The 25,293-nt window shown below is 46.0% G+C and overlaps 1 protein-coding gene across 1 annotated transcript in view; it reads left to right on the top strand.

Annotated features, from left to right (window-relative positions):
- Raver2 (ribonucleoprotein, PTB binding 2) overlaps positions 1-25,293 on the top strand; it is a 76,087-nt gene that overhangs the window by 16,626 nt on the left and 34,168 nt on the right. Inside the window, exons 2-4 of the mRNA XM_038332446.1 lie at positions 6,738-6,804; positions 14,700-15,169; positions 18,699-18,890. Of these exons, the coding sequence (XP_038188374.1) occupies positions 6,738-6,804; positions 14,700-15,169; positions 18,699-18,890 (729 nt within the window). The remainder of the gene's footprint in view (positions 1-6,737; positions 6,805-14,699; positions 15,170-18,698; positions 18,891-25,293) is intronic.

The following is a 25,293-nucleotide window of genomic DNA, read 5'->3' as shown; positions in this document are numbered from 1 at the left end:
CTGTATCTAACACTGCTTGAGTGGCCAAGATTGGCAAAGGACCTAGGAGAAAACCAACCTTACTCTTCTGCTAAAGACACGCCACAGTAGTATGACTCCTAAGGACGTTCTGCTGTGCTCATAGATCCCTGCCTTGCTCGGCCGTCAGCAGAGAAGCTTCCTCCTGCAGCAGGTGGGAACAAATCAGAGACCCACAGCCAGACAAAATGCAGAGAGTGACAGATGGTGGAAGTTCAGCCCTGAAAGGGATGTCTCCATCAAATCCCTCCCCTCGGGGGCTCTGGGAACGCTAAAGAGGAGGAGGCAGAAGGAGCCTTCTAGACTCCACAGGGATGGCACACGTGAGCTCACGGGGACAGGCAGCATGCACAGGGCCTGCCCAGGTCTGCACCAGGTGCTCCTAGAACTGAAAGGAGAACCAAGGGAACCCCCATCCTTGACCCTGACACCATCTCCAGCAGAAGCCACCTGCTATCAGATGAAAATTTGTCTGTCCCAAGGACGTTTCACTGGGGAAACAAACTTCTCTTAAGGGCAGATCCCATGCCCGGCAGTAGATGCCAGCACAAAGCTAAGTCCACGTCATCTTTGGAGTTTTTCTCTGTCTTCTAATGGTAAATCAGGGCATTTTTTTTTAACCTGACAGGTCCTTTATATTATATATTATACCTTCCAGTTTTATGCTTTTATGGGATGCCTGTGTGTGCAAACAGGTGTGTCCCTGCATCTACATGAGTTTCTTGTGCTTTTTTTCTTCAGCCCCTTTCCTTTTCTGGTTGTTTTGTTCTGCTCTGCTTTGTTTGGTTTTGTTTCATATTATTATATTATTATTATTATTATTATTATTATTATTATTATTATTCCTTAGGTGCCTGTTTGTTTTTTAAGGAGAGACAGAGAAGGTATGGATGACAGTGTGAGGAGAATTGGGGGAGGAACTGGGAGGAATGGGGGGAGGAGAAATGGTAGTAAGAATATAGTGGAATATATGAAAAAGATCTATTTTCAATAAAAGAAGAAATGATTAGCAACAGCAAAAAAAAAAAAGATTTGAATTATTTAATTCGTGATCGTGAGCTGGCGTGCCCAGAGTCTGGGGACTTGCACAAGGTGAATGCTGTGGTCCTGAGCTGGAGTCTTCAACAGGAAGCTACGGGATTGGCTGTTAACACTTCACTACTTGAATGAGGTCCAGACACTGCCTGGAGGGGCTCCTTTTCTGAAGTCAGCCAGAGGTAGATGTATAAAATAATATACTGCATGTATAAAATCATTCTTAGCAACACCGGGTCCATGTTTACCAGAATCACCGAGTGTTGCAGCTAAATTGATATCTGAAATTAGCAGTTGTGGTGCCTGCACCCCTTATTAACAGGATACAAATTAAGACCACAAAGAGGCACAGTTTTATATCCACAACTTGACAACACCTTAGTCTCAGATAACACCAAGCACTGCAAGAATGTGGCTCAGCAGGACCTACGTACCCTGGTACTAGGATGTAGCTGTCACCCCATTCTTCCACACGAGTTTTCAATTCCTTCTGAAGTTAATCACTTGCATCTGCCCATGGCAACACAAGCCTGAACTTGCAACACTTGGGAGGCAGAGGCAGGAGGATTGTTGCAGGCCACCAGCCCACCTAGTCTATATAGCAAGCCCGAGGTGAGCCAGGGAGACCCTGTGTCACCGTCGTGCAGGCAGGCATGCGTGAAAGTTCTCCTCTAGTGTCTGTTTTTTTTTGTTTGTTTGTTTTTTTTTTTTGTTTGTTTTTGAGACAGGGTTTCCCTGTAGTTTCTAGAGCCTGTCCTGGAACTAGCTCTTATAGACCAGGCTGGCCTTGAACTCAGAGATCCTCCTGCCTCTGCCTCCCGAGTGCTGGGATTAAAGGCGTGCGCCACCACCCACCCGGCCTCTCCTCTAGTGTCTGAATGCCAGTAGATGTGTAGCATTTACAAGAATGTAATAGTTTATGAAAGTTAAAATAACATTAGCTGGAAACAGACCAGGCATTAGAAATGGAGTACCAAGTTTCAACGTCAAGGCCCAGGTGATCTTAAAAGGCCTACCGTGGTGTCACTTGTAAAAGCCCATGATAGTGCACAGTAACCCTGTCGTTGGGCCTGTCCTTCTGTTTCACCTAGAGAAAGGGGCAGAGGGCTTGTTTTATAGATAATACTGGTATTTTCCAGTTTAAAGTGACACATTTGTTCTCTTTATTTTTAACATTTATTTGTGTGTGTGTGCGCGTGTCTGTGTGTGCATGTGTGTGCATGCGTGTGTGTGTGTATGTGCCATGCCATGCACGTAGAGGTCAGAAGATAACCTGAGAGGTTGGTTCTCCTCTTCCATCATCTGAGCCCTGGGATTGAACTTCGGTTGTCAGGCTTCGCAGCCAAGTGCTCTTACCTCCTGAGCCCTCTCACAGGTGCCTTCACTTTTCTTTTCATTCAAATTAGTGGGATTTAGAAATAGTGTACTTAGCTGGGCGTGGTAGCACATGCCTTTAATACCAGAGGCAGAGGCAGGCTGATCTCTGTGAGTTTGAGGCCAACCAGGTCTACAGCGTGAGTTCCAGGACAGCTGAAGATACACAGAAAAACCCTGTCTCAATAAAAAATTAAGGTACTTTATCTTTTTAAATAGTGTGCTTTATTGTGGTATACGTCAATCTGTGAAAGTCTTTCTTTAAAAAATTATTACTTGTGTGTGTGTGTGTGTGTGTATGCGCGCGTGCACGCACATGCGTGCGTGCGTGCGTGCGTGTGTGTGTGTGTGTGTGTGTGTGTGTTGTAGGCGCGTGTGCCATGATATGCATGTGGAAGTCGGACAACTTTTGGGAGTGAGCTCTCTCCTTCCACATGCATTGGTCCCACAGATTCATCTCATGTCCTCAGCCGTGGTGGTGGGCATCTTTCTTACTCAGCCATCTGCCAGGCCCCAAAGCCTTTCTTGAAACAATTTGAAGCAGACAAGCAAAATTACCCCTGCCAAGAGCTTAGGAAAGCTGTGCTCCAAGTTTGTGTCCTCCACATGGGAAGGAGTGCAGAGCAGCTGGGGCTGGCTGCTGTCTTAGGTAGGGTTTCTATGGCTGTGAAGACACCGTGACCACAGCAACTCTTGTAAAGGAAAACATTTAATTAGGGTGGCTCGCTTACAGTTCAGAGGTGTTGTGGGATAATCTTTTTGTACACTGTGAAGATGTGTCTCTGCCAAGGCACCTTCTGGATGGTTTAATAAAGAGCTGAATGGCCAATAGCTAGGCAGGAGAGGATGGGCGGTACTTCTGGGCAGAGATAGGAACTCTGGGAAGAAGAGAGGCAGAATTCGCTAGTGAGATGTGGAATAAGTTGGATGTACAGTATGGAGAAGAGTCAATGAGCTACATGGCAGAACATAGATTAATATAAATGATTTAATTTAAGTTTTTAGAGCTAGCTGGGAACAAACCTAAGCTAAGGCTAAGCCTTCATAATTAATAAGAATCTCCATTTGGGAGCTAGCAGTCCAAAGAAAGACCCGTTACACAGAACTTCAGTCCATGACCATCATGGTGGGACATGGAGGTCTGCAGGCAGACATGGTGCTGGAGAAGGAGCTGGGAGTCCTAAATTGCAGGCAACAGGAAGTGGTCTGACTTACTGGGCAGAGTATCCTGAGCATAGGAAACCACAAAGTCCACCCTCACAGTGACACACTTCCTCTAACAACTCCAACAGTGGTTTTGTACCCACTCCAACAAAGTCACACCTTCTAATAGTGCCACTCCCTATGACTTTATGGGGGCCAGTTATGTTCAGACCACTCCAGTTGGTGAGGGCGCCACTGTAATCAAAGCTGTTTATATCCTTTGCCGAAACTTGGGAAGCTTTCCTAAAGCTTCAGGGAATGTTAGTGAATCTGGCCTGAACACACTAGCGTCAACCGAAACTGCCAGGCTGACACACTCCTTTGCCATAGGGATTTGTAAATGGTGTTGCTGAGCAGAGTGCTTTCAAAGTGTGTGAGAAGGAAGCTCACACAGCTGGCTCAGCTCCTGCATGCCATCAGTTCAGTCCCTAAAGGTCTGTGTGGCAGAGCCTAGGGAAATGCTGGCAGATGCCTCCTAGGACTCTGTCAGGTCTGAAATTTCTCCTTTGGTCTCCTTGCTGAGGCACAGAGGGAGGGTCATTGGTTCTTTCTCTCCTGGAAGCTTTGGAGGGCTTCCCAGGCGCACCTGACACACAGAAGAGCTGTGGTTAGAGGCACAGATGTTGTGAAGATAAGATTTCTAAGTTGCAAAATGTGCCTTTGGTCCTGAAGATTTCCTCAGGTAATGCCCTGAGCTAAAGGGAAGGCAGGGCACACCATTTGTTTATGACACTTGATAACGTGGTGAGTGCTATTGCTTTTTCTTTATCTAGCACTCAACAGCTGCTCACCAGCCAAATGAAAGATTAGAGTCTGTGCCACCAAAAGAATACACTTGATCCCTCCAATAAAGTCTTCTCTGTGAAGCGTTAAGCTAGTCCGTTGGCAAGGAGTGTGGTTGTGCCTTGGAGAAGTTAGGATTTTCTTAGGACCACAGTTGAGGTTTTCCAAGTCTGAGAAAACACAGCGTTTAAGATAAACCACATTGGCATCTGACCGGCTCTAGTCAGCAGACTGGTTCACAACACTGTTGTGTGCTTTTGGGCATTTATAATGAACTTACTAATAAGCAGTATGAGATGCTTCCCTGTCTGTTTTGTGTGACCAATGATTGTTGTATTTTCACCCAATTTATGTTTTGTTTTGTTTTGCTCTCCCCCTGTCTCTGTAGACCAGGCTGGCCTTGTACTCACAGAGATCCACCTTTCTCTGCCTCCTGAGTGCTGGGATTAAAGGTTTATGTTTTTATGTTTTTATAATTTGCCTATTATACCTATACTCTTCTCTCCCTTTTGCACTGGACTCAAAGGTAAACTTAAAATTTTTCTCGTTTAGATTTTTAAATTTTAAGTAGATTGGTGTCATGCCTTCATGTCTATATGTCTGGGCACCGTGTGTGCATAGTGCCCTCAGAGGTCAGAAGAGGGGATCTGAGCCCTGACACTGGAGCTCCTGATGGTTATGAGCTGCCATGAAGGTTCTGGGAACCTTTCTAATGTGTGGCTATCCTCTTCTTTATCTTCCTTTTCTAAGTTGCTCTTAAGTACAAAAATTATAATTGTGGTCATTTTTAACTGTTAATGGTCACTTGATGATACTCCTTTGAAAATGTAAGGGCGTGTTTCCTGGAACTGAGGATCCACACTTGGAGGTTGCTGAGGTCACTCACTCTACTTGAGTTCCTGCTGCTCAGGGTTTCTTGGCTTTTTTTTTTTTTTTGCATTCATATGTATGTGTATGCATATTTAGTGTGTGTGTGTGTGTGTGTGTGTGTGTGTCTGTCTGCCTGTCTGTCTGTCTGTCGGCTCAGAGTTGGTATCAGGTGTCTCCCTTGATCCCTCTCCACCCTACTTATTAAGACAGGGGCTCTCATTTCTTCGCTGAACCCAGAGTTTGCTCGTCTAGCCAGTTTGCCCCAGGGATCCCGCCTCTGCTTCCCAGGTGCTGGAATTAAAGTTGTCTGCCATCTACCCATCTTTTATGTGGGTTATGGGGATCCAAACTCTGGCCTTCACAGTGGTCTAAGTAGCACTTTATCCCTGGAATCATCCTCTTCGCCCCCGGTTTTCTGATGTTTTTTGTATAAGTAAGTCTGGTACCTTCTACCCACTGCAAGCTAGATGAACACTAATTATAACAGTCGCGGTGGTCAGAACTCACGGGATTCACACTTCAGTGCTGACACCTGTGTTTTCACAGGCGTTTGTCCCCTCCACTGGGTTGCTTGTCAGTCTCTAGTGTGGGGTCAGAGATCCCACCAGTGATATCTTCAGTCCTTTGTATCTGTTAAGAATTGTGTGATTTGTGCTCACCCAGGGACACCACCCTGGTCAGAGTTACATGGTGAGACCGTCTCAAGAAAGAAAGAAAGAAAAAAAAAAAAAGATGGCAGATGTTTTTCAATACCAGAGGCTAATTCAAAACCTATTCACTTTGATATGTATTCCGATGCTTGCCTCATGCAAAGTGATGCAGGCAAAATATAAAAACAGAAAGTAATCTTATACCTTGTTTACTGTGAGGAGCACGGGGAGCTGACTTCAACTTATACTGTTTCTGTTACATTGTTTTTATAAAACCATTTAATTTAAATTTAGTTTATAATTTCAAAAAAAATCTACAACTTGCTTATCACAGTACATACCATATACATTTTTTTTTCTCCATGTTTGTTACAAACATTTACAGGTATATTTTCTGCCTGAACTGGAGCATGCGGAATAATTTAATATATATGTGTTTCCACAGGAGAGGCATAGATCAGGACATGATGGTGATTGGCTTATGAGGGCACATTCTGTGGGAAATTGCCAGGAAACGCTTCCCCAGAGCACTGGAGGCGACCTGTGCAGCTTTGGTGACTCGTTAGTTCAGTTCATGCGTGCTCGATGCCAGTGCGCGTATGAGCCAAGGTGCCAGTGAGGTGCAGGTTCGCGCGGGCAGTAAGTGCGCAGTTTGAGCGTTAGACGGGTGTGTTGGAAGATAGCAGTGTGGGAGGGCAATGGCAGCGTGCCAGGGACAGGGGCGTGGCAGTCAAGCTGGGTCAGCTGCTAAGCACTCACCCAACTGATGCCATTACTGACTTTTCGTGGCTTTGTGTGTTTCAGGAGGTTCATGAGCTCTTCCAGGACTACGAGCTAAAGTACTGCTACGTGGACAGGAATAAGCGAACAGGTGAGCGTTCCATTCCAAGCACGTGATCTTGTTTTGGTTTCCCACGAAGCTACTAGAGAGCAGGAAAGCTTGCTGTCTTCTCATCTGTCTTCATCCAGTGCCGGGAGTTGAACTGAAGACCTTTGTGGGTGATGGCAAGCATCCCACCACTGAACCCTATTCCTTACCAGCTGTGGGGTTTCTGAGTGTGAAATGCTATCATCGTGACTCACCGGCTACCTCCCGAGGGCAACATTAATGTCCCGAACTTTAACCAGTAAACAAATACAATGTTACTGCAGGTTTGATTTTTAACAATGAACATCGAATGGTGTGTGCTTTTCGGGGTGTGCTGTGTGTGCGCTTCCATCTGATAATGTTACCGGGTTCTGCGAACACACACGGCGTGTAGCTTGACCTTCTGCTGGACAAGTTAGGAAAACTTGCTTAGTTTTTCTGAGTATCAGTTTCATATTTGGGAGATCAGAGCTCTGTTCTTGTATGGGCCATGATCTATAAATATCTGTGAACATTTTTTTCGATGATAAAATATAGTTAGTTGACGGTAAGACCACTGTATACACATGTGTTTGAGTGCAAACTGTTTACCTAGAAAGCTGGGGTTACAATTTGATGTGGAACACTTGCCTCGCTTGTGCAGGGAAATGAGTTTGGTCCCAGCGTTTCCCCACAAAAGTGTATAGCTTCCTGTGTATTGCTGAATTGAAAACACCCTCCCAACCCCTCAAAAACAAAAACAGCAGAAGACTCCCAGATACAGAGGAACCCCAGTTCCCAGCACTCTGACTGCATCTCCCCCTGGGGGAGACACGTAGGAATCTGTTCCCAGTCTGTGGAATGTGGCATGATCATCCCTAGATTATTCCGGTTCTCTTAGGCCTGAGACACTCTTTTTGTTCTCCCTCCTAGGGGGTCTTGAGAAGACAGATGTGTCTTTTCATAAATAAAATGATAGTGGACACAACGTGTGCCCCTTCAGGTGAAGATTCCAGAGCCAGCATGTGGCTCAATGCCCTCAGACTAGAGTACTTGGTTCAGTGTGATTGGTCTCGCAGCCCCCTCCATTTCTTCTTTGGAAACCCCACATATGTAACTCCCAGTTGTATGTCTTATGTCCCCCATTGGAATAGGAACTCAGTGCTGAATAGCAGTGCTCTTCCAGCACCTAGTCTGTAACCAGACATACTACTGAATAAATAAGGACTTGATTGCCCGGGGCAGGAGGGTAGAGTGAGGGCAGGGACAGAGTGGATTGGTGCTTCTGAGTATTTGAATTTGGGTCTCATGAATATTCTACCAGGAAAGACCCCGGAGATTGCTATCTTTCGTTTGTGAGCAGAGGAAGATGTGGCAAAAGGAAGTGGAAGGTGGGCTCAGATAGGTGTGCAGACTCTTTGCACAGACAGGTGTGTAGACTCAGGCACGTGTGCTCACACAGGTGTGTAGACTCGGGCAAGTGTGCTCACACAGGTGTGCAGACTCGGGCAAGAGTGCACAGACAGGTGTGCAGACTCGGGCACGTGTGCTCACACAGGTGTGTAGACTCGGGCACGTGTGCTCACACAGGTGTGCAGACTCAGGCAAGAGTGCACAGACAGGTGTGTAGACTCGGGCACGTGTGCTCACACAGGTGTGCAGAGTTGGGAAAGAGTGCGCAGGGAGCATAAAGGGATGGTCAGAGACTTCAAGTCCCCAGCCCTCCAGCATAAGCTCACAGTTTTATGGGCTGATAGAGAACATAGCCAGTATCTAATAAACCGATGTTTGTGTGTTTTAGTGAAAAGGGGTTAAATGATGCTATATGGCAGCTTGCCTGGGCTGGGGAGGCCTAGAGCTGTGATGGGCGTGTCTGTGTCTAGTCTAACTGAGGCAGCACATGACCTGGGGTCCTGGGCTGTACAAAAAGGAGAGAGTTAGCTGAGCCCCAACTTCGTTACTGTCTGCTTCCTGACCGAATGCTGTGTAGCCAGCTGCCTCGGGTCCAGCCACCAGGACTTCCCCACCATGATGATCTATACCCCTAGACTGTGAGCCATGATAAATTTCCTTTCCTTAGGGTGCATGCTGGCTGGTTCTATGTCAACTTGATCCAGCTATAATCATCTGAGAGGAGAGAACCTCTACTGAGAGAACGCCTCCGTAAGATTGGTCTGTAGACAAACCTGTAGGGCATTTTCTTAGTGATTGATGGGGGTGGGTTCAGCCTATTATGGGTGGTAGCACCCTACTCAGGTGGTCCTGGCTTCTATAGAAAAGCGGAGTGAGCAAGCCAGTAAGTGCTTCGGGAGCCACCTTTGCTCCTTCAGCCAATAGCCTTTGAGATACCAGCCCACTGGGGTGTGGTATCTTTCGCTTTAAAAAAAGCAGCGGCAGCCCTCGAGCTCTCTTTTGCTTCGGATTCCGCTTCTGGCTATCAGATGCTTTTCCTGGTCATGCTGGAGGCTGTTGTCTAGGACGGTGATCTGTAAGTCTTTTCCCTTTAAATAAATAACCCTTTTATTAATCATAATTCCAAACTGGTGTGGGATTGTTTTGTGACTTCATTAAGCAAGCAGCATCTCCCCATTGCCTCCGCATCAGCTCCTGCCTTCAGGTCCTTCCATGTTTGAGTTCCCGTCCTGATTTCCTTCAGTGACGGACTACGGTATGGAAGTATAATCCAGATAAACCCTTTCCTCCCCATCTTTCTTTGGGCCGTGGGGTTTCATCATAGCAATAGCAACCCTAACTGAAACAGAAATTGTTTAAGTAGTAAGACACTGCTGTGGCAGACCTGGCCGTGTTGTTTTGGAGGAGGATTATGAAAGGATCCTGGGATGCTGGGCTAGAAAAGCCATTGAGTGTTCAAAGCTTGGTGAGCTGTTCTGTGGAACTCTGGAAGATAAGGATGTTTAAAGCAGTGCAGATGATGGAGGCCTGGCTTGCGATGTAAAGACTGTCAGGGTTGTTGCCTATTTGCTCATTTAAATTAAGGGTCTGTGGCTCTGGAAGCGGGGGGCAGAGGAATCAGTGGCAATGAACGAGAGACTAGCAGACTGACTAGCGTCATTGAAGTGAAACCTTTGCTTGGCCGAGACAATTGATGCCTGTCGCTTGGGGCTGAGGAATTAGCCGTAATGAACAGAAACTTGCATCATTGAGGTGAAGTCTTCTGTGAAGTGTTTACTGAGAGTCAACACACAAAACTTGTTTTCCAGAGGCGACCAAGGTTGTCCCTAGGGCTGGCAGCCAAACTTGGTAGTAGTGTAGAGCCATCCAGGTGGTGCTGGTTTTGAAGGCATGAAGGGGTCATGGACAGCAGCTGAGGCTGGGTTCTGTGTGAGGGCATTGGTGAAGGTGCAGCCTCATTGGAGTTGAAGGCCCAGGACTGAGGGGGTCATGCAGAGAAGTTGAAGCTTAGTACCACGAAGAGACCCCTGGAGAGGCTGAAAAGTGCAGCCCAGTTGCAGCAAGGAACCCCAGGGTTTTGGAGATGCCAGTACCAGGGGACGGCCACCAAGAACAGCAGAGGTGAAAAGGAGCCTGCCAAACCTTAGAACTCAAGCGCGGAGCCGCAGGGGGCGGAGCCGCAGGGGGCGGAGCCGCAGGGGGCGGAGCCGCAGGGGGCGGAGCCGCAGGGGGCGGAGCCGCAGGGGGCGGAGCCGCAGGGCGGAGCCGCAGGGGGCGGAGCCGCAGGGGGCGGAGCCGCAGGGGGCGGAGCCGCAGGGGGCGGAGCCGCAGGGGGCGGAGCCGCAGGAGTAACTGAAGCCCCTTGAGGACGCCCTGAAGATCATGAGTGAATCCCACATAGTGAACCAGTTGTTTACACTGTTCGAGTTTGGCTTTGCTTTGTTCAGATTGTGACCATGCCCTGGTTCTTCCCTCCTGAAGTAAGAAAGTAATTTATTTTTGATTTTACAGGAGGCACTAGGGAGTTGAGAGACTTGAAATTTTTAAAGGGATTTTGGTGTGCACTTTGGAGAGACTGGCTATTTAAGAAACAACTTTTAAAGTGTTTGAATTTGTGAGGCTGTGGGACTTTCTAAGTACATAAAATGTTTTATACTGTGATTTTTTTATCTGCTTTGTTTTTGTTTTTGGAGACAGGGTTTCTCTGTGTAGCCCTAGTTGTCCTGGAACTTGCTCTGTAAACCAGTCTGGCCTCAAACGCCTGTGTCTGCCTCCCGAGTGCTGGGATTAAAGGAGTGCGCCACCACTGCCCAGCTATGCTCTGATGTCTTTATTAATGTGTGATCCTGACGATGAACAGGAAAGGAAAGGTTGAGGCTCAGCAATGATACGTTGGTGTGTCAGGTTGACAAGGGGTCAGTTGTGCTGCCTAGTTTTGTGTTAACCTGACATAAACTAGAGTCGTCTGAGAGGAGGGAACCTCAGTTGATAGAGAGAACGCCTCCATAAGCTCAGGCTGTAGGCAAACCTGTAGAACATTTTCTTAATGATTGATGGGGAATGGGTGTTGCCATCCCTGGGCCTGGTGGTCCTGGGTTCTGTAAGAAAACAGTCTGAGGAAGCCAGTGTAAGCGGCACCCTCCATGGCCTCTGCAGCTCCTGCCTCCAGGTTCCTGTCCTCTTTTAGTTCCTGCCCTGACTTCCTGTGGTCATGGTGTTTCATCGTAACTCTAGTAACCCTAAGACAGGTGCGCCTGTCATGTCATTGTGTCAACAAGAAAAGCAACTAGTAAAAAATGAAACAACTCAAGCTTTTTAAAAAATGGTTTTAGAAACCAAGAGTTAATTCTTCCAAGGGCTGTTTAGAGTTAGCTGTTGTGTTGTTGCGGTAAAACGCTAACACTCCGAGAGCTGCCCCTGGGCATTAGGACGAACTGTAGGAGGACAGAATTGCCCATGCTGTGAGATTTCCCCCCAGCCCCTTGTCTTTGCTCTGAAGCACATACTACAGTGTTCTGTTTGAATCTGTTTGAAGAGTCAAGTGTTTGTGAGACTGTTCCACGGTGCTCGTTAAGGAGAAGACGAGGCAGTTCTAGAAAGCAGCTCCTTTATTTGTGCTTTGCTCTGTGGTATTTTAATTGGAGGCTTTCAGGATTTCTTGCAAAAGTTCTTAAAAATATTTATATCCGTTAGTGATGACAGATAAATTGATATAATTAAAATTTAATTTTAACAAATATAAATTTGAGAGCTCGTTTGGAGGTCCTAGCAGGGGAGCTCAGCTGCTTGTATACTCTTGATTGGAGACCAGCCCTCCTCTATTTGGGGGAAGGTTGTCCTCTTTGACTGAGTGCACAGCTTCAGAAGGGACACACATGGAGCAGTGAGGGAGGAAGGAGACACCCTCCTAAGCCAGCCAGATCAGCCAAATCAACCCTGGTCATCAGAGGGATGATCACCCTCACACCCTCATTTTAACAAACAGGAACCTGTGTAGTTCATTGATTTGCAGCTCGCAGGTGTCACGCTTATTTGTTTGTTTGAGGCAAGGTCTCCCTGTTGCATCTGTGTAGCCCAGGATTATCCTGAATTTATGGTCCTCCTGTCTCTGTCTCACATGTGCTGAGACTCTAGGTGTGTGTCACCAGCCAGGCTGTGTCAGGTTTTTTATTTCATACATTTTATTATTTGATGCTGAAATGGCTTAGGTAGCTTTTAAAATGGTTTTTTACTGGGATTGTAGGTTAAAAAATTTGCCCAAGATCAAAATCATGTCATCTTTTCATTTGATTTTATTTATCAAAGTCATATATGAAGGTATATACACTCATGGGTGTTGTGGAGTATTATTTTAACTGGACAAAGATGTGTTACAGTTGTTTATGCTGCAGAATGTTATTTTAATTGTGTAAAGATGTGTTACATTTGTTTCACAATGTAAGGATATGTGTTTAATTATGTAAAAATATTTTGCATTATTTTCATCTTGCCTGCCTAAGGCACCTGATTGGTCTAATAAAGAGCTGAATGGCCAATAGCTAGGCAGAAAAAGGATAGGCGGGGCTGGCAGGCAGAATAAGTAGGAGGAGAAAGAGAGAAGAGAATGAGGGGCCAGAAGCCATACAACTGCCAGCCAGACATGAGAAGCAGTGAAAGGAATATATCCAGAAGGAAAGAAAAGTAAAAAGCCTCGAGACAAAGGGTAGATAAAGAGAAGCAGATCAATTTAAAAGAGCTAGCCAGAAATGCGTCTAAGATAGGCCAAGCATCATAACTAATAAGTCTCCGAGTCATGATTTGGGAGCTGGTTGGTGGCCTGAAAGAAAATCGTGCTACACATGGGTTCTTTGAAGCTAGCCAGTCTGACGTTTTATCATCTGTTTAAAAATGACACTGATTGTGTGTGTGTGTGTGCAAATGCACATGTGAGCAGAGGGCAGCTGTGGCAGTGTGTGTGTGCGTGTGCAAATGCACATGTGAACAGAGAGAAGCTGTGGCAGTGTGTGTGCATGTGTGTGCAAACGCACATGTGAGCAGAGGGTAGCTGTGGCAGTGTGTGTGCATGTGTGTGCAAACTCACATGTGAGCAGAGGGTAGCTGTGGCAGTGTGTGTGTGCGTGTGTGTGCAAACGCACATGTGAGCAGAGGGTAGCTGTGGCAGTGTGTGTGCGTGTATGTGCAAACGCACATGTGAGCAGAGGGTAGCTGTGGCAGTGTGTGTGTGTGCAAACGCACATGTGAGCAGAGGGTAGCTGTGGCAGTGTGTGTGCGTGTATGTGCAAACGCACATGTGAGCAGAGGGTAGCTGTGGCAGTGTGTGTGTGTGCAAACGCACATGTGAGCAGAGGGTAGCTGTGGCAGTGTGTGTGCGTGTGTGTGCAAACGCACATGTGAGCAGAGGGTAGCTGTGGCAGTGTGTGTGTGCGTATGTGCGCAAATGCACATGTGAGCAGAGGGTAGCTGTAGCAGTTGGTTCTCTTCTGTCATTCGGGTGCTGGGAGTGAGCTCATTCCAAGCTGCTCACTGTCTTCATGATTTTAGCGCTCTGAGAAGGATGTGGAAACCTGGTCTCCCTCAGGCATTTTGGCGTCTTTTACTGCACTTTGAGTTTTTCAGGTCCTTCCTATGAAAGTCGCTGAGCTCTTTCTGGGGAAGAGGCCTCATTTTCAATTGAGGGTTTTTACAAAGGCTTCATAAAACGTAGTGTTGTTGAGGAGTTAGAAAATACCCCATGCAAAATCCATCAGAGTATGGCTCTAATGGTGGAATTCCTAGTAGAATTACTCAGTTTTTTAATTGGAGCAACTGGCCATGAAATTAGTTGAGTTGAGACTCAGCATTTTAAAAAAAAGACAATGACTTTTTCTTTAACAAAATAGATTAGAATTGAAAAAATCAGGGGTGGAGAGATGGCTTAGTGGTTAAGGACATTTTCTGAGCAATCATGAGGACCTGAGTTTGAATCCCAGCACCTACATCACTAGCCAAGCATGGGCTCACAAGCTCCCATAACTGTAACCATAGCTCTGTGTGGGCCTGCTGAAGAGGGAATAGGCTCTACCTCAGAGGGATAAGGTGGCAGAGGACACTGGCGCCCCCCTCTGACCTCCGTGTGCACTCACAGGCCCGCCTCCCTATACATCTGCACATACACATGTACAGCTCCCCCTGCACACGCACTAGAAAAGCAGTTTCTAAACAACAGCAGCAAAATCAGCACTGAGGTCAGATTCGGTGGTGCACTGGGGAGGCGGGGACACAGGCAGCTGCGTCTCTGGGTTTCAAGTCAGCTTGGTCTGTACACTGAGTTCCGGGCCAGCAAGCGCTAGGTGGCGAAACTTAAAAAAGGTATATTTTGTGATTATTTTGCTTCATAAAAAGGTATGTATTTTTGTATATATACTGAGCCTGAGGCATAAAATGTCTGTCTTAGCTGCGGGTGACCAGCGGGCGACAGCTGAAAACGCTGACTTCAAATCCTCTCAACTCTCTTGGTCGTCTTGCAGCTTTTGTGACCTTATTGAACGGGGAGCAGGCTCAGAGCGCAATTCAGAGGTTCCATCAGTTTTCCTTTCGAGGCCGAGAGCTGATAGTGCAGCTGCAGCCCACAGACGCCCTCCTGTGCATCACCAACCTGCCCACCTCCTTCACGCTGGAAGAGTTTGAAGAACTCGTCCGCGCGTACGGGAACATCGAGAGGTGTTTTTTGGTCTACAGCGAAGTTACCGGCCACTCCAAAGGCTACGGGTTTGTGGAGTACATGAAAAAGGACTTCGCCGCCAAGGCCAGACTGGAGCTGCTGGGCCGGCAGATGGGGGCCTCGGCGCTCTTTGCACAGTGGATGGATGTTAACCTCTTGGCCTCAGAGCTCATCCATTCTAAGTGCCTTTGTGTAGATAAACTGCCCAGTGACTACAGGGATTCCGAAGAGCTCTTGCAACTTTTCTCTGGCATCCATAGGCCTGTGTTTTGCCAGGTATGTATTGCTAAGACTTCATTTGAGGGATTTAAAAATAGCTGCATGCATCACTCATTGATGTCTGTCTGTATGCCTGTTTATCTGTTGTATCCGTGCAATATCACAGGGGCGATTTTGATTCTTCTCTAGTCTATAATGAGGACTCTAAAAGAATTTTAAGTCATCGCTGTAGCGCCTGCACTGTGGGACCGTTTGCGAGCCGGGCAATGGGCTGGAGATTGAAACACATATGCACACAGAGACACGGGGACACGGGTCATCCTTGAAACAAGAATGCCGACTTTATTGTGCTCCAGGGAAGCTTACATTGGGATCCTTAACTGATAGCCACGCCCCAGCTCTTGGGATTTTCAGCTGTAAACCCACCAGAAACCACTCCCCTGCCATCAGGAACTCATGAGGGTCTCATGCTCAGAGCAGCTGCAGGCACAGGAAAACTAGCCCTTAACTCCAGCAGGCAAAGGGTTAAGTCAGGGGTCTAAGGGTCTAAGAATCTGCAGCCCCCAACACATTCCCTTTTGCTGATGGGCCAAGCTCCTTTGCTTTGGTTCACTGTGTCGTAGCAAATCCATTGCTTACTCATTCCCCTCTCTTTCCACCCAGTTATCCAGCCATTTATCCATTAAGCCATTTGCCTCTCTGACTCAGGTTGACCATTTTCTCTGGGCCAGTGCTAGGCTATGTCAGAAATGAAGAGAGTAGAACTCTGTCTCAGCGCTTCACGGTTTTGTAGATGACTGACAAGTGAGCTGATACACATTCTCCATGAAGAGTGACCCAAGGGAGGCTGGAAAACTTGGATAAAGTGTAAAGCAGGCCCTTCTTTCTGTCTGAATGGGGTTGTGGTGGGTGAGGCATGCGGGGAACATCCTGACTGTGCTGGGGCGTGGTTCCAAGCACCTTCTTGTAGTAAACGCATCCTCATAACTGCCTGGAGCCCAGTGCTGTGTGACGCCTCCCCAGCAACTTTCTGATGGCAGCCGGCCAGTTCTTCCTCTGTTCCCTGCGTTTCCCCCTTTCTGTCCCCTCCCTTCACTTCCATGTTTCCTGTCCCAATTCTCTTCCTTCCTCCCCTTTTTTTCCCTCACCCAACATTCGCCAAATTCCTATAGCGCAATGAAAATTTTAGTCAGGCTGTGCACATGTGTGTGTGTTTAAATGAACAGATAACATTGTATGCATTTGTCATGTCTAACATGACAAATATGCACACATAGTGGGGAGCCTAAAGCCAGCTGACTGACCATGCATTACCCACAGAGTTACCATCTTCTGCGATGAGAAAGCTCAGCATCCACTCTCAGAATTTTCCAGGAATACGGTGTATTGTTAATGGTGATGCAGCATATTTTATTATAGATCGCCTGCACTTACACGTTACTATCTAACTCAAATTTCATGCCTTGTAACCAACTTCTCTACTGGTGAATCCATTCTCCACTGGTGACTGCCAGTCTGTTCCCTCCTCTCTGAGATTGGCCCTTTTAGCTTCTGCACGTGAGTAGATTATGCAGCAGTATGCATAATTGAAACAAATGGCCCCATCTTGCTTTTTCTTACATCGTTGTTCCCTCGTCCCAGCAAAGCATTAAAGAAACCATCTAAGACTTGTAGAAAATTAGAGTATTTTGTGACAAACCTTTGACCCAGTCTTTGCTCAATTCTTGGAGAGGATTGCCTTAGTGATAATGTTGATATTGTTGAATACCAAGAGTCATACAGTGCTGTCGTCCTGAGTATTATCCAGCCTGCGTGTGTCCTTAGTTCTCTGGAGGTAGACCTTTGGAGCAAATGTGGGGACAGAGCCATCTGTCACACTGTGATACCTGTGGTACATGACCTGAACTGTGAACGCAGGAGTCGGCAGGAACTTTACAGGTCACCATGTTTAGCTGTATGGTGGTAGAATCTGTTTGCTAGTGTATTGTTGAGTGACCCTTAGCTTCTGCTAAAATGCTTCAGAATAACGGAAATGTCTTTAAATAGTTCTGGTATTGAACTGCATGGCCCACTCTCACACTGCTGATGTGGTTTTAAAGAGATAATTATTTTGGAAGCCTTCAGGTGCTATGCTTTGGATAAGAATGAATGCCGGGCAGTGGTGACACATGCCTTTAATCCCAGCACTTGGGAGGCAGAGGCAGGTGGATTTCTGTGAGTTCGAGGACAGCTTGGTGTACAGAGCAAGTTCTAGGACAGCCAAGGCTGTTACACAGAGAAACCCTTTCTCAAAACAAAACAAAACAAAACAAAAGCAAAAACAAGTCATCCCACTGAAACAAGGGTGGCAGTAGTAGGTTTAAAGCTTCAGAAATTTACTCAGGCAGCATTTGCACAGCTTTTTATCCATGGATGTCGAGGTCAGGCTCCTCCTGTCTGTGGCACATCAGCAGAGAATGGCGGGAGATGGACTCTTGCAGTCAGGAGACCAAAGGGACTGCTGGCCTTTACAGCTCTGATCTGAAGATCTGGTTTGAATTAGAGGAGGAATTGAGCTCTCAGAGGAATATTTGGAAGAGGTGGGTATTTTTCCTTTGCCTTCCACATTTGGAAAAAGCTTTGTGAAGCAAAACAAATTTTAGGATAGTTTAAAGGAGTAAAGATATTGAAGAAGGAAAAATGGAAAATTGGCCTGAGTATAACAAGAAAGTAAAAGTTAAGTTTTAAAATAAAAAAAAAGTACTTATGAAGTATTATTTGTAATATTAGCATGTGATATAAAAATACATCATAGGGTTGTGTGTTTGTGACTTCTCAAAGACACGAGCTTGATTTTGTCACGTCTGTCACGTTGGCGTGTAAGCGTATTTGTGAAGATCATTCAGATGTGCCCGAGTCTTGGAACTGTGTAGTGACATATCCCTTCTTCTCTGAATTCTCCATGGAAGTCTACAGAGCCAGGACTTTACTGTCGCTCTGTACACGCCCACAAGGGGCAATAGCTAGTGAGCCCATCCTCGGAAGTGAAGGCTGTGTGCTGTGGAGGATGGATGATAGACATGCGTTTCCTAAATAAGATTTATTTTGTATCCTTTACCGGAATCCTGGGATTCGCTTAGTATGTTGAAATAAAAGTTGACTGTGGCTCCTTTCACCCATCTTCTTTTTTTGTTTGTTTTTTGGGTTTTTTTTCATCTTCTTTTGATAACACCGTTTTTCATTGATATGTAGTCAAATAATAAGTGTCTCATTATCCATGAATCTGATGGCTTGTTTTAAAGTGATTATTTAATTATATTTTCCTATTAGTAATTAATAACAAATAATTAATAAAAACAATTAGTAATTAATTGTGTGTGTATATTTCCTAATAAGTAGGAGATTGGTGACTATTAAATTAGAAGGTGAAAGCATTGGGTTGAAATTCCTGTCTTCAGGGAACACTGTATCTAAGTTGGGGAAGAAATTTAGTATTGCCCACCAGTACAGCCTGAGGAACTGGATGTTGACTTTGGAAATGATTACTACAAACAAATGTTCATCAATCAATTTTAGAAACTCTTTTTCATATGCTGTGTGGTGTCAGCTTGCACAGGATGAAGGCGGTCACGGTGGTAGCTTTGCAGTGGTTGAATATAGCACAGCGGAGCATGCCGAAGAGGTTCAGCAGGTGGCAGACGGCATTACCGTCAAGGGGAGCCAAGTCCAGCTGTCCTTCTGTGCCCCGGGAGCGCCAGGACGAAGCACTCTGGCAGCCCTCATAGCGGCTCAGCGCGTGGTGAGTGGCGTGCCGCCTCGACAGGCAACCGCTATCTTAACCTCCCAAGTCTGTCTGCAGCTAGTGCGCATTCCCTCGGCTCTCATTGTTTCCCTTATTTTGGAGATAGTGCATGTTTTCAAAGTAAGAAGTGTGTTTTTGAAAAAGCTGGCCAAGTGGTGTCTGTAAAACTAAGCTGGAAGTTAAGAGAGAAAGAGAAATAGAGTTCATGAAAATGTATTCATCTTGAGTAATTTGTGTGTGGGGGTGGGGGGATATGTGTGTGCAGGTGTGCACAGTCTATGTGTGGGTGTGTAAGTCCAAGGCTGATGTCGGGTTTTTCTCTTGATGGCTCTCCCCTTTATTGCAGCAAAGGCTCTCACTGAATCGAGAATGTTCCTGTGCACCCATTCCAGCTAGCCTGGCTAGCCAGCTTGTCCTGGGGCTCCCTGTCTGGTTCCCAGGTGCTAGGATGACATCTGCCCAGCTTTTGTTCTAGGGACCCAGACTTCAGTCTTCACAGTGCAGGTGCTTTATCTCCCAAGCCTTCCCTCCAGCCTCTATCTGGACTAATGTTTGAAGGCATTTCATTCATTCAGCAAGTGGTTGAGTTGTTGTCTGCTCTAAGTTTTGAGTGCCATACTTCTTTATCCCAGAAGTTGTCATAATATAAGTGCCCATGTATCCAGGGTGTGTGGCGGTTCCCAGGGTGTGTGGTACCCCACAATGTAGTGCCCACAGTGTAGTACCCTCAGTCCGAGCTGTGGAAGATGTCTGTCTCTTTATTGCTTCATGGCACCGAACACTCACCCCTTGCCTGTGACTTTCTCTAGCCTGAGAGTCCCTTAGATGTGCCCTGTGCCTTCATAGTTTTCATCTCAGCCCAGCATGGATTTTGATGGTTTAGGGAAGGAAGGGATACTGCTTTGAAAGAATCAGGACAAACTTCGTGATGAAGATGACATTTGAGTGTGACATTAAGGAATGGGTGAGGTAATGACATGTGTTGATGGGGGTGGAGGATAGGATTGCCAAATAAATACAGAATTTTGCATGAGACATACTCCTATTAAAAATTATTCATTTTCTGAACTCCCAAGTTTCGCTGAACATCCTGTGTTCTTCATTAAATCTGGTGACCCTAAGGAGGTGGGCTGAGCAATAGTCTGAGCTAGATTAGCTGTTTGGAGAGGGGTAAATGCTCAGGTTGAACCGCCGATGTAGGAGAGGTGTATTGATGCTGTAGAGTATGGCATAGACAAAGGACTCAGATTGAATTCAGCACCGGAGAACTTGTAGATAAGTAAACGAGGAAGGGACAGGTGACAGTCAGCACTGGGTAGATTAGAGATCAGCAGAGAGGGAAAAGCAGAGGAGGAGGTGGGGCTGGGTGGGAAGGCGTCTGTTGTTCCTCTCACCCCTACACCCCTACTGCACCTCCTGTTAGTGAGTTCACTCCTGGCCCTGGATCTGTTCTGTCTCCAGGGTGAGTTAGCATCCTTGGGTTTTCACTCCCAAAGCCACGGCTTTAGCCATTTGTTCACTATCAGTTTCCTCTCCTCTGCTTAACTTGTGTCTTTGCTCAATTGGAATTGCCAAGCTTACAATTCTGAACCGGTCCAGCCACTGATTTCTGAAGCCAGGACACTGTCATCGTGGATATGAAATGGGCAGCTGGGTGGCTTGGTGCCCCTGCAATGAGAGGCATATGGCTTCTCTGACCCCCACAAGTCTTCAGCTTGTCCTTTATCTGTTGTTTCCTGCTTCCTCCTGCAGGTATTAAAATAGGTGGGCAGTGGTGGCATATGCCTTTAATCCCTGCACTTGGGAGGCAGAGGCAGATGAAATGATCTCTGTGAGTTTGAGGCCAGCCTGGTCTACAGAGTGAGTTCCAGGACAGCCAGGGCTACACAGAGAAACCCTGTCTCAAAAAGCAGAATAACAGCAACAACAACAACAATAAAAACCAAAATGGGAAAGACCAACCTGTACTTGTGCCTTGTGCTTGCTTTTGTCATTCTTTCTGCCAGATGACCATGGTTCCTGGGAGGACCAGGTGTTAGATTCAGTCATTCATCCTCCCCATCACGGCTTGCCTCCTCCTCATGGTAACATGTGCCCAGGATGTACATGGGCAGCGATGTAAAGTCTACCCTTCCCTGTTCATAGGAAGGGCCATGCCTCTTCCTGACAGTGTCCCCAGCTGGGGGCTCTTGATCCTCTCTTTTCTACCTGACTTTACTTGTTCCACAAATGTCCTTTTCTTAGGCGAAGCCTTAGACAGCTGCCGTTACAGCTGTTTCTTTACCAGGGCCATTGTCTCCAGTTCCTCATCTTCCATCTCCTCTCAGCCTAATGCAGGAGAGTCTCCATCTCCTTCTTCCAGTAAGCTGCCCTCATGAAGGATTTCTCTGTGTGTATACAGGCTCATGTATGTCCATGTGTGAGCGTGCATGTGGAGGTCAAAGGTTGACAGCAGGCATCGTCCTCCGTCACTCTCCACCTTGTCTTTTGAGAAGGATCTCACTGGACCCGGGCCTTGCCCATTGAGCTAGTCTGCTTGGCCAGCAAGCCCCATGGTGTCCTGTCTTCCTCGTTCCCAGGACTGGGATTATAGGTGTACACCATTGTGCCTGCCTTTTCTTGGTCCTCATACTTACATGACAGACATACTTACCTGCCAAAACCATTTTGCCAGCCCCAGCAGGGGCTTCTTAATATCCATATCTATGAAGTACTCTTCTCGTGTTTGGTGGTGAGATCCCTGCAACATTTAAAACTTTTCTTCTACCGTGAATCCTGGCACACCATTCTTTTGTCCCATCTGTTCTTGCCCAGCTTGATTCTGCCCCTAAGGGTGGGCATCAGAGGGCTATGTGTTCAGTTTCCTTGCTTTCTTCCTCTCATAGACTCTAGTTACTACTTTATTAATGGTAAATTTTATGTATATGTTGGTGGATCAGTAAATCTGTATTTTGGGTGATTGAGAAGAATTGAGGGGCTGGAGAGATGGCTCAGAGGTTAAGAGCATTGCCTGCTCTTCCAAAGGTCCTGAGTTCAATTCCCAGCAACCACATGGTGGCTCACAACCATCCATAATGGGGTCTGATGCCCTCTTCTGGCCTGCAGACAGACACACAAACAGAATATTGTATACATAATAAATAAATAAATAAATAAATATTTAAAAAAAAATTGAGACAGTGACTTCCCGCCACATTAAATCAGTCGCTCAGTTTCAGCGTTTCTGAGAAAGATTGCCTTTCTCTTAGGTTCACTCTTCAGTGTTCTGTAATAACTGGATATGGAATAAAGCAAACCGTGAACCCAGTTGTTCGTCACTGGCCTCCGTCAGCAGGTCCCCAGATACAGCTGTCCCTTCTCACCTGTGTGACCACAGTGATGTCCTCCATGGCCCCCAGGCCATTTGTCGTGTTTTTCTAATCCCTGGGCACAAGCGTGAGCCCTTTCCCCTTAAGCTAGATTGTATCGCTCCCCCTTTTTGTCCTTTAATGGTGCACACTGGACATGGATCTCAGTGTGACGTGTGAGATCCCATGGGCGGGCAGTAGGAATAGTGAGAAAGCTTTTTTTTTCCTTCAAATCTTAAAAGTCACTTGTTATGGATAATGGTTTATCTTTTACCAAGTTTCTGAGATTTGAATAAAAAAGAACAAGCAGGCACTAAAAATTTTTAAAGTATTTCTGTGACAATTGAAATAAACGTGTGACTCATACTCAAGTTGACTGATACCGTGCCTTATTTTGCTTTCATGATAAATACCATAACCAAAAAGCAGACTTGGGGAGGGAAGGGTTTCTTTGGCTTACTGCTTACATCCATCACCAAGGGAAATCAGGGCGGGGAACTCACAACAGGAACCTGGAGGCAGGAACAAGTAGGAACCGTGCGTATTGCTGCTTACAGGCTTGCCCTGCATGGCTTGCTCAGCCTGCTTTCTTAGACACACAGGCCCACCTGCCCAGAATGCTGGGCCCTCCCCCATAAATCGCTAATCAAGACAATGCCTTCTAGCCTTGCCCACGGGCCTAGAAGATGGAGGTGTCTTCTTAATTGAGGTTCCTCTTCTCAGAAGGCTCCAGATTGTGTCAAGCTGACAGAAAACTAACACAGATGGGAATCACACTGATTTGTTTAGTCAGAAGTTTTAGTGTTAAAAAGTTAATTGGTTTCATTATGACATTTTCTTATGCGTGTCATTGTATTTTGCTCACCTTCCACATCTGTTCATGTCCCTCATCATGGGTCCCCGACATGGCCCCCTCTCTCTGTTTTCGTTCGTTCATTCATTCATTCATTCATACGTATTTCAATCTGGATTCTCCATGTGAAAGAAAACATGCAGTGTTTGTCTTTCTTTGTCGCCTCCCCTCCCCCTTCAGTGCCTCCTCCCATGATCCTCCATCTCTGCTCATCTGTTTTCTTTAACCCTAGTTGATCACAGCTTTTTCCAGAGGCATTATTTGATTTTATTGATATTTTTCTTTGGCACACTTTTAGAGATGTCCCCAGAAGTGGCAGGCACCTAATTTTTTTAAAAAAACATGATCAGTACTTAATTTTGGAATTAAGACGACGCTGACCTCACTGTCATTGGATGGTTTCAGCATCTTCTCGCTCCCTTTCTGTATCCCAGTCAGCTTGTATAATGTAAGGCTGAGTGCTCTTTGAGAAGCCGAGTATCTCTCTGTGAAGCCAGGTGGGCCGCTCCTTGGGCCTCTTTCAGAGGAGTCATTGATTACCTCTGCGCTCCAGCTGTGGATATTCTTGCTTCCCTCCTCTTTCTCTGCTACCTTTGACTGTGTTACCCAAGGTGGTCCTTTCGACATTGGATATGTACAGATGTAGAAGCGCTTAGCATTTTAAGATGTCGGACACTTGGCTCCTTTTCGTTTTGTGTGATTTGCATTTTCTGTTAGTCCTCATCGGTCTTAGGAAAGAGTGTTCTAGTTCATCCTTTCAAAGTACAAACTTTTGGGTTGTTTTTCAGTTTCTAAATTTCCTTCATTTGCTTATTTCTGCCTTCATCTTAATAATTTTCTTATTTCTGCTTAGCATTTACTTGTTCCCCTCTTTGATAGTGGGGGTGGTGAGATTACTATTTTCCCCATCTTTTTTGATCACTTATAAGTTGCTGCTTAACTCTCCTGGATTTTGTTTGCTTTCTTGTTTGTATTTTGTGCTGAGAATTGAACTCAGGGTATTACATGATAAATAGGTACTCTGCGACTGAGTTATATTCCAAGCCCCTGGTTTTTTCCTATTTATTTTATGGCAGGTACATTTATAGGCTGGTATGGTAGTGTAGTGAGCCCAGCATTGGGGAGGCTAAAGCAGGAGAATTGCCACGAGTGCAAGGCCAGCCTGGGCTACATAGCGAATTTCAGACAAGCTGGAGCTATGTAAGAAGACTGTCTCAAAAAAACATAATGAATAAATAATAAAGATAAGTACATTTACAGGTTTCCTTCCAACAAATACTATATTCATATGATTTAAATCTTGATGTATGGCTGTTTCAATTTTTTTGTGATTTCTTTTTTATATGAAAAAAGATTGTTTTTCTTTATGCATAGGAAGGCTTTGATTTCATGTATGTCTGTGGCCCATGAGCATGACTGGTCCCCATGGAGACTGGAAGAGGGAGTCGGATTTCCTGGAACTGGAGTTCTCCAGCCTCCTCTTCTTTTGCTTTTTATTTTTGCATACAAAGAAAACTATTTAATCGTGACATATGTATATGTGTATATCATTAACCATTGTTCTCATTTATCACCATGAGCCCTCTCCCTTTTTATTGGCTTCTGCTTCCTTCCCCAATAGTTACCCTTCTGGGGTGTCTGTGTGCATCTCTGTGTGTATGTCTGTCTTTCCGCATGTGTGTCCATATGTGCCCATATATCCCATTATCCTCTCCTGTTTCCTTTCGCACTCTCTTTAGAACTTCCTCCCCCTCCCCTTTTGGCTTTCATGTCATATATAGTTTTAATGTATGCATACATATTTCAATCTCAGTTCTGACTGAGAGAAAGTGTGCAGTATTTGTCTGAATCTGGCTTATTTCACTTACCCAAGTCAGCTCCAGGTCGATCTGTTTTCCTGAAAATGTCATAAATTCCCCATCTTTACAACTTAGTGAAGTTGCCTCATGTATACGTACCACGTTCTCCGTAATCCATCGTCTGCTGGGTATCGAGGTTTGTGTTGTAATGTAGCTATTGTGGCTAGAAGAGCCGCGTGGATGTGCGGCTTTCTCTGGTGTGTCGACCTGGAGTCCTCAGGCATACACCCAGGAGTGGAGCTGGGCATATGCTGCTTCTATTTTTAGGGTTTTGAGGAGCCTCTGCATATACAGATGTCCAGTGTGTCTTCCTCAGCTCACTCAACTCACCCCGTCCCAGC

This window comes from Arvicola amphibius, chromosome 6, assembly GCF_903992535.2.
Source record: "Arvicola amphibius chromosome 6, mArvAmp1.2, whole genome shotgun sequence".
NCBI lineage: Eukaryota > Metazoa > Chordata > Mammalia > Rodentia > Cricetidae > Arvicola > Arvicola amphibius.
The sequence above is the reverse complement of the archived record's forward strand: the minus strand, read 5'-3'. Positions and strand labels throughout refer to the sequence as shown.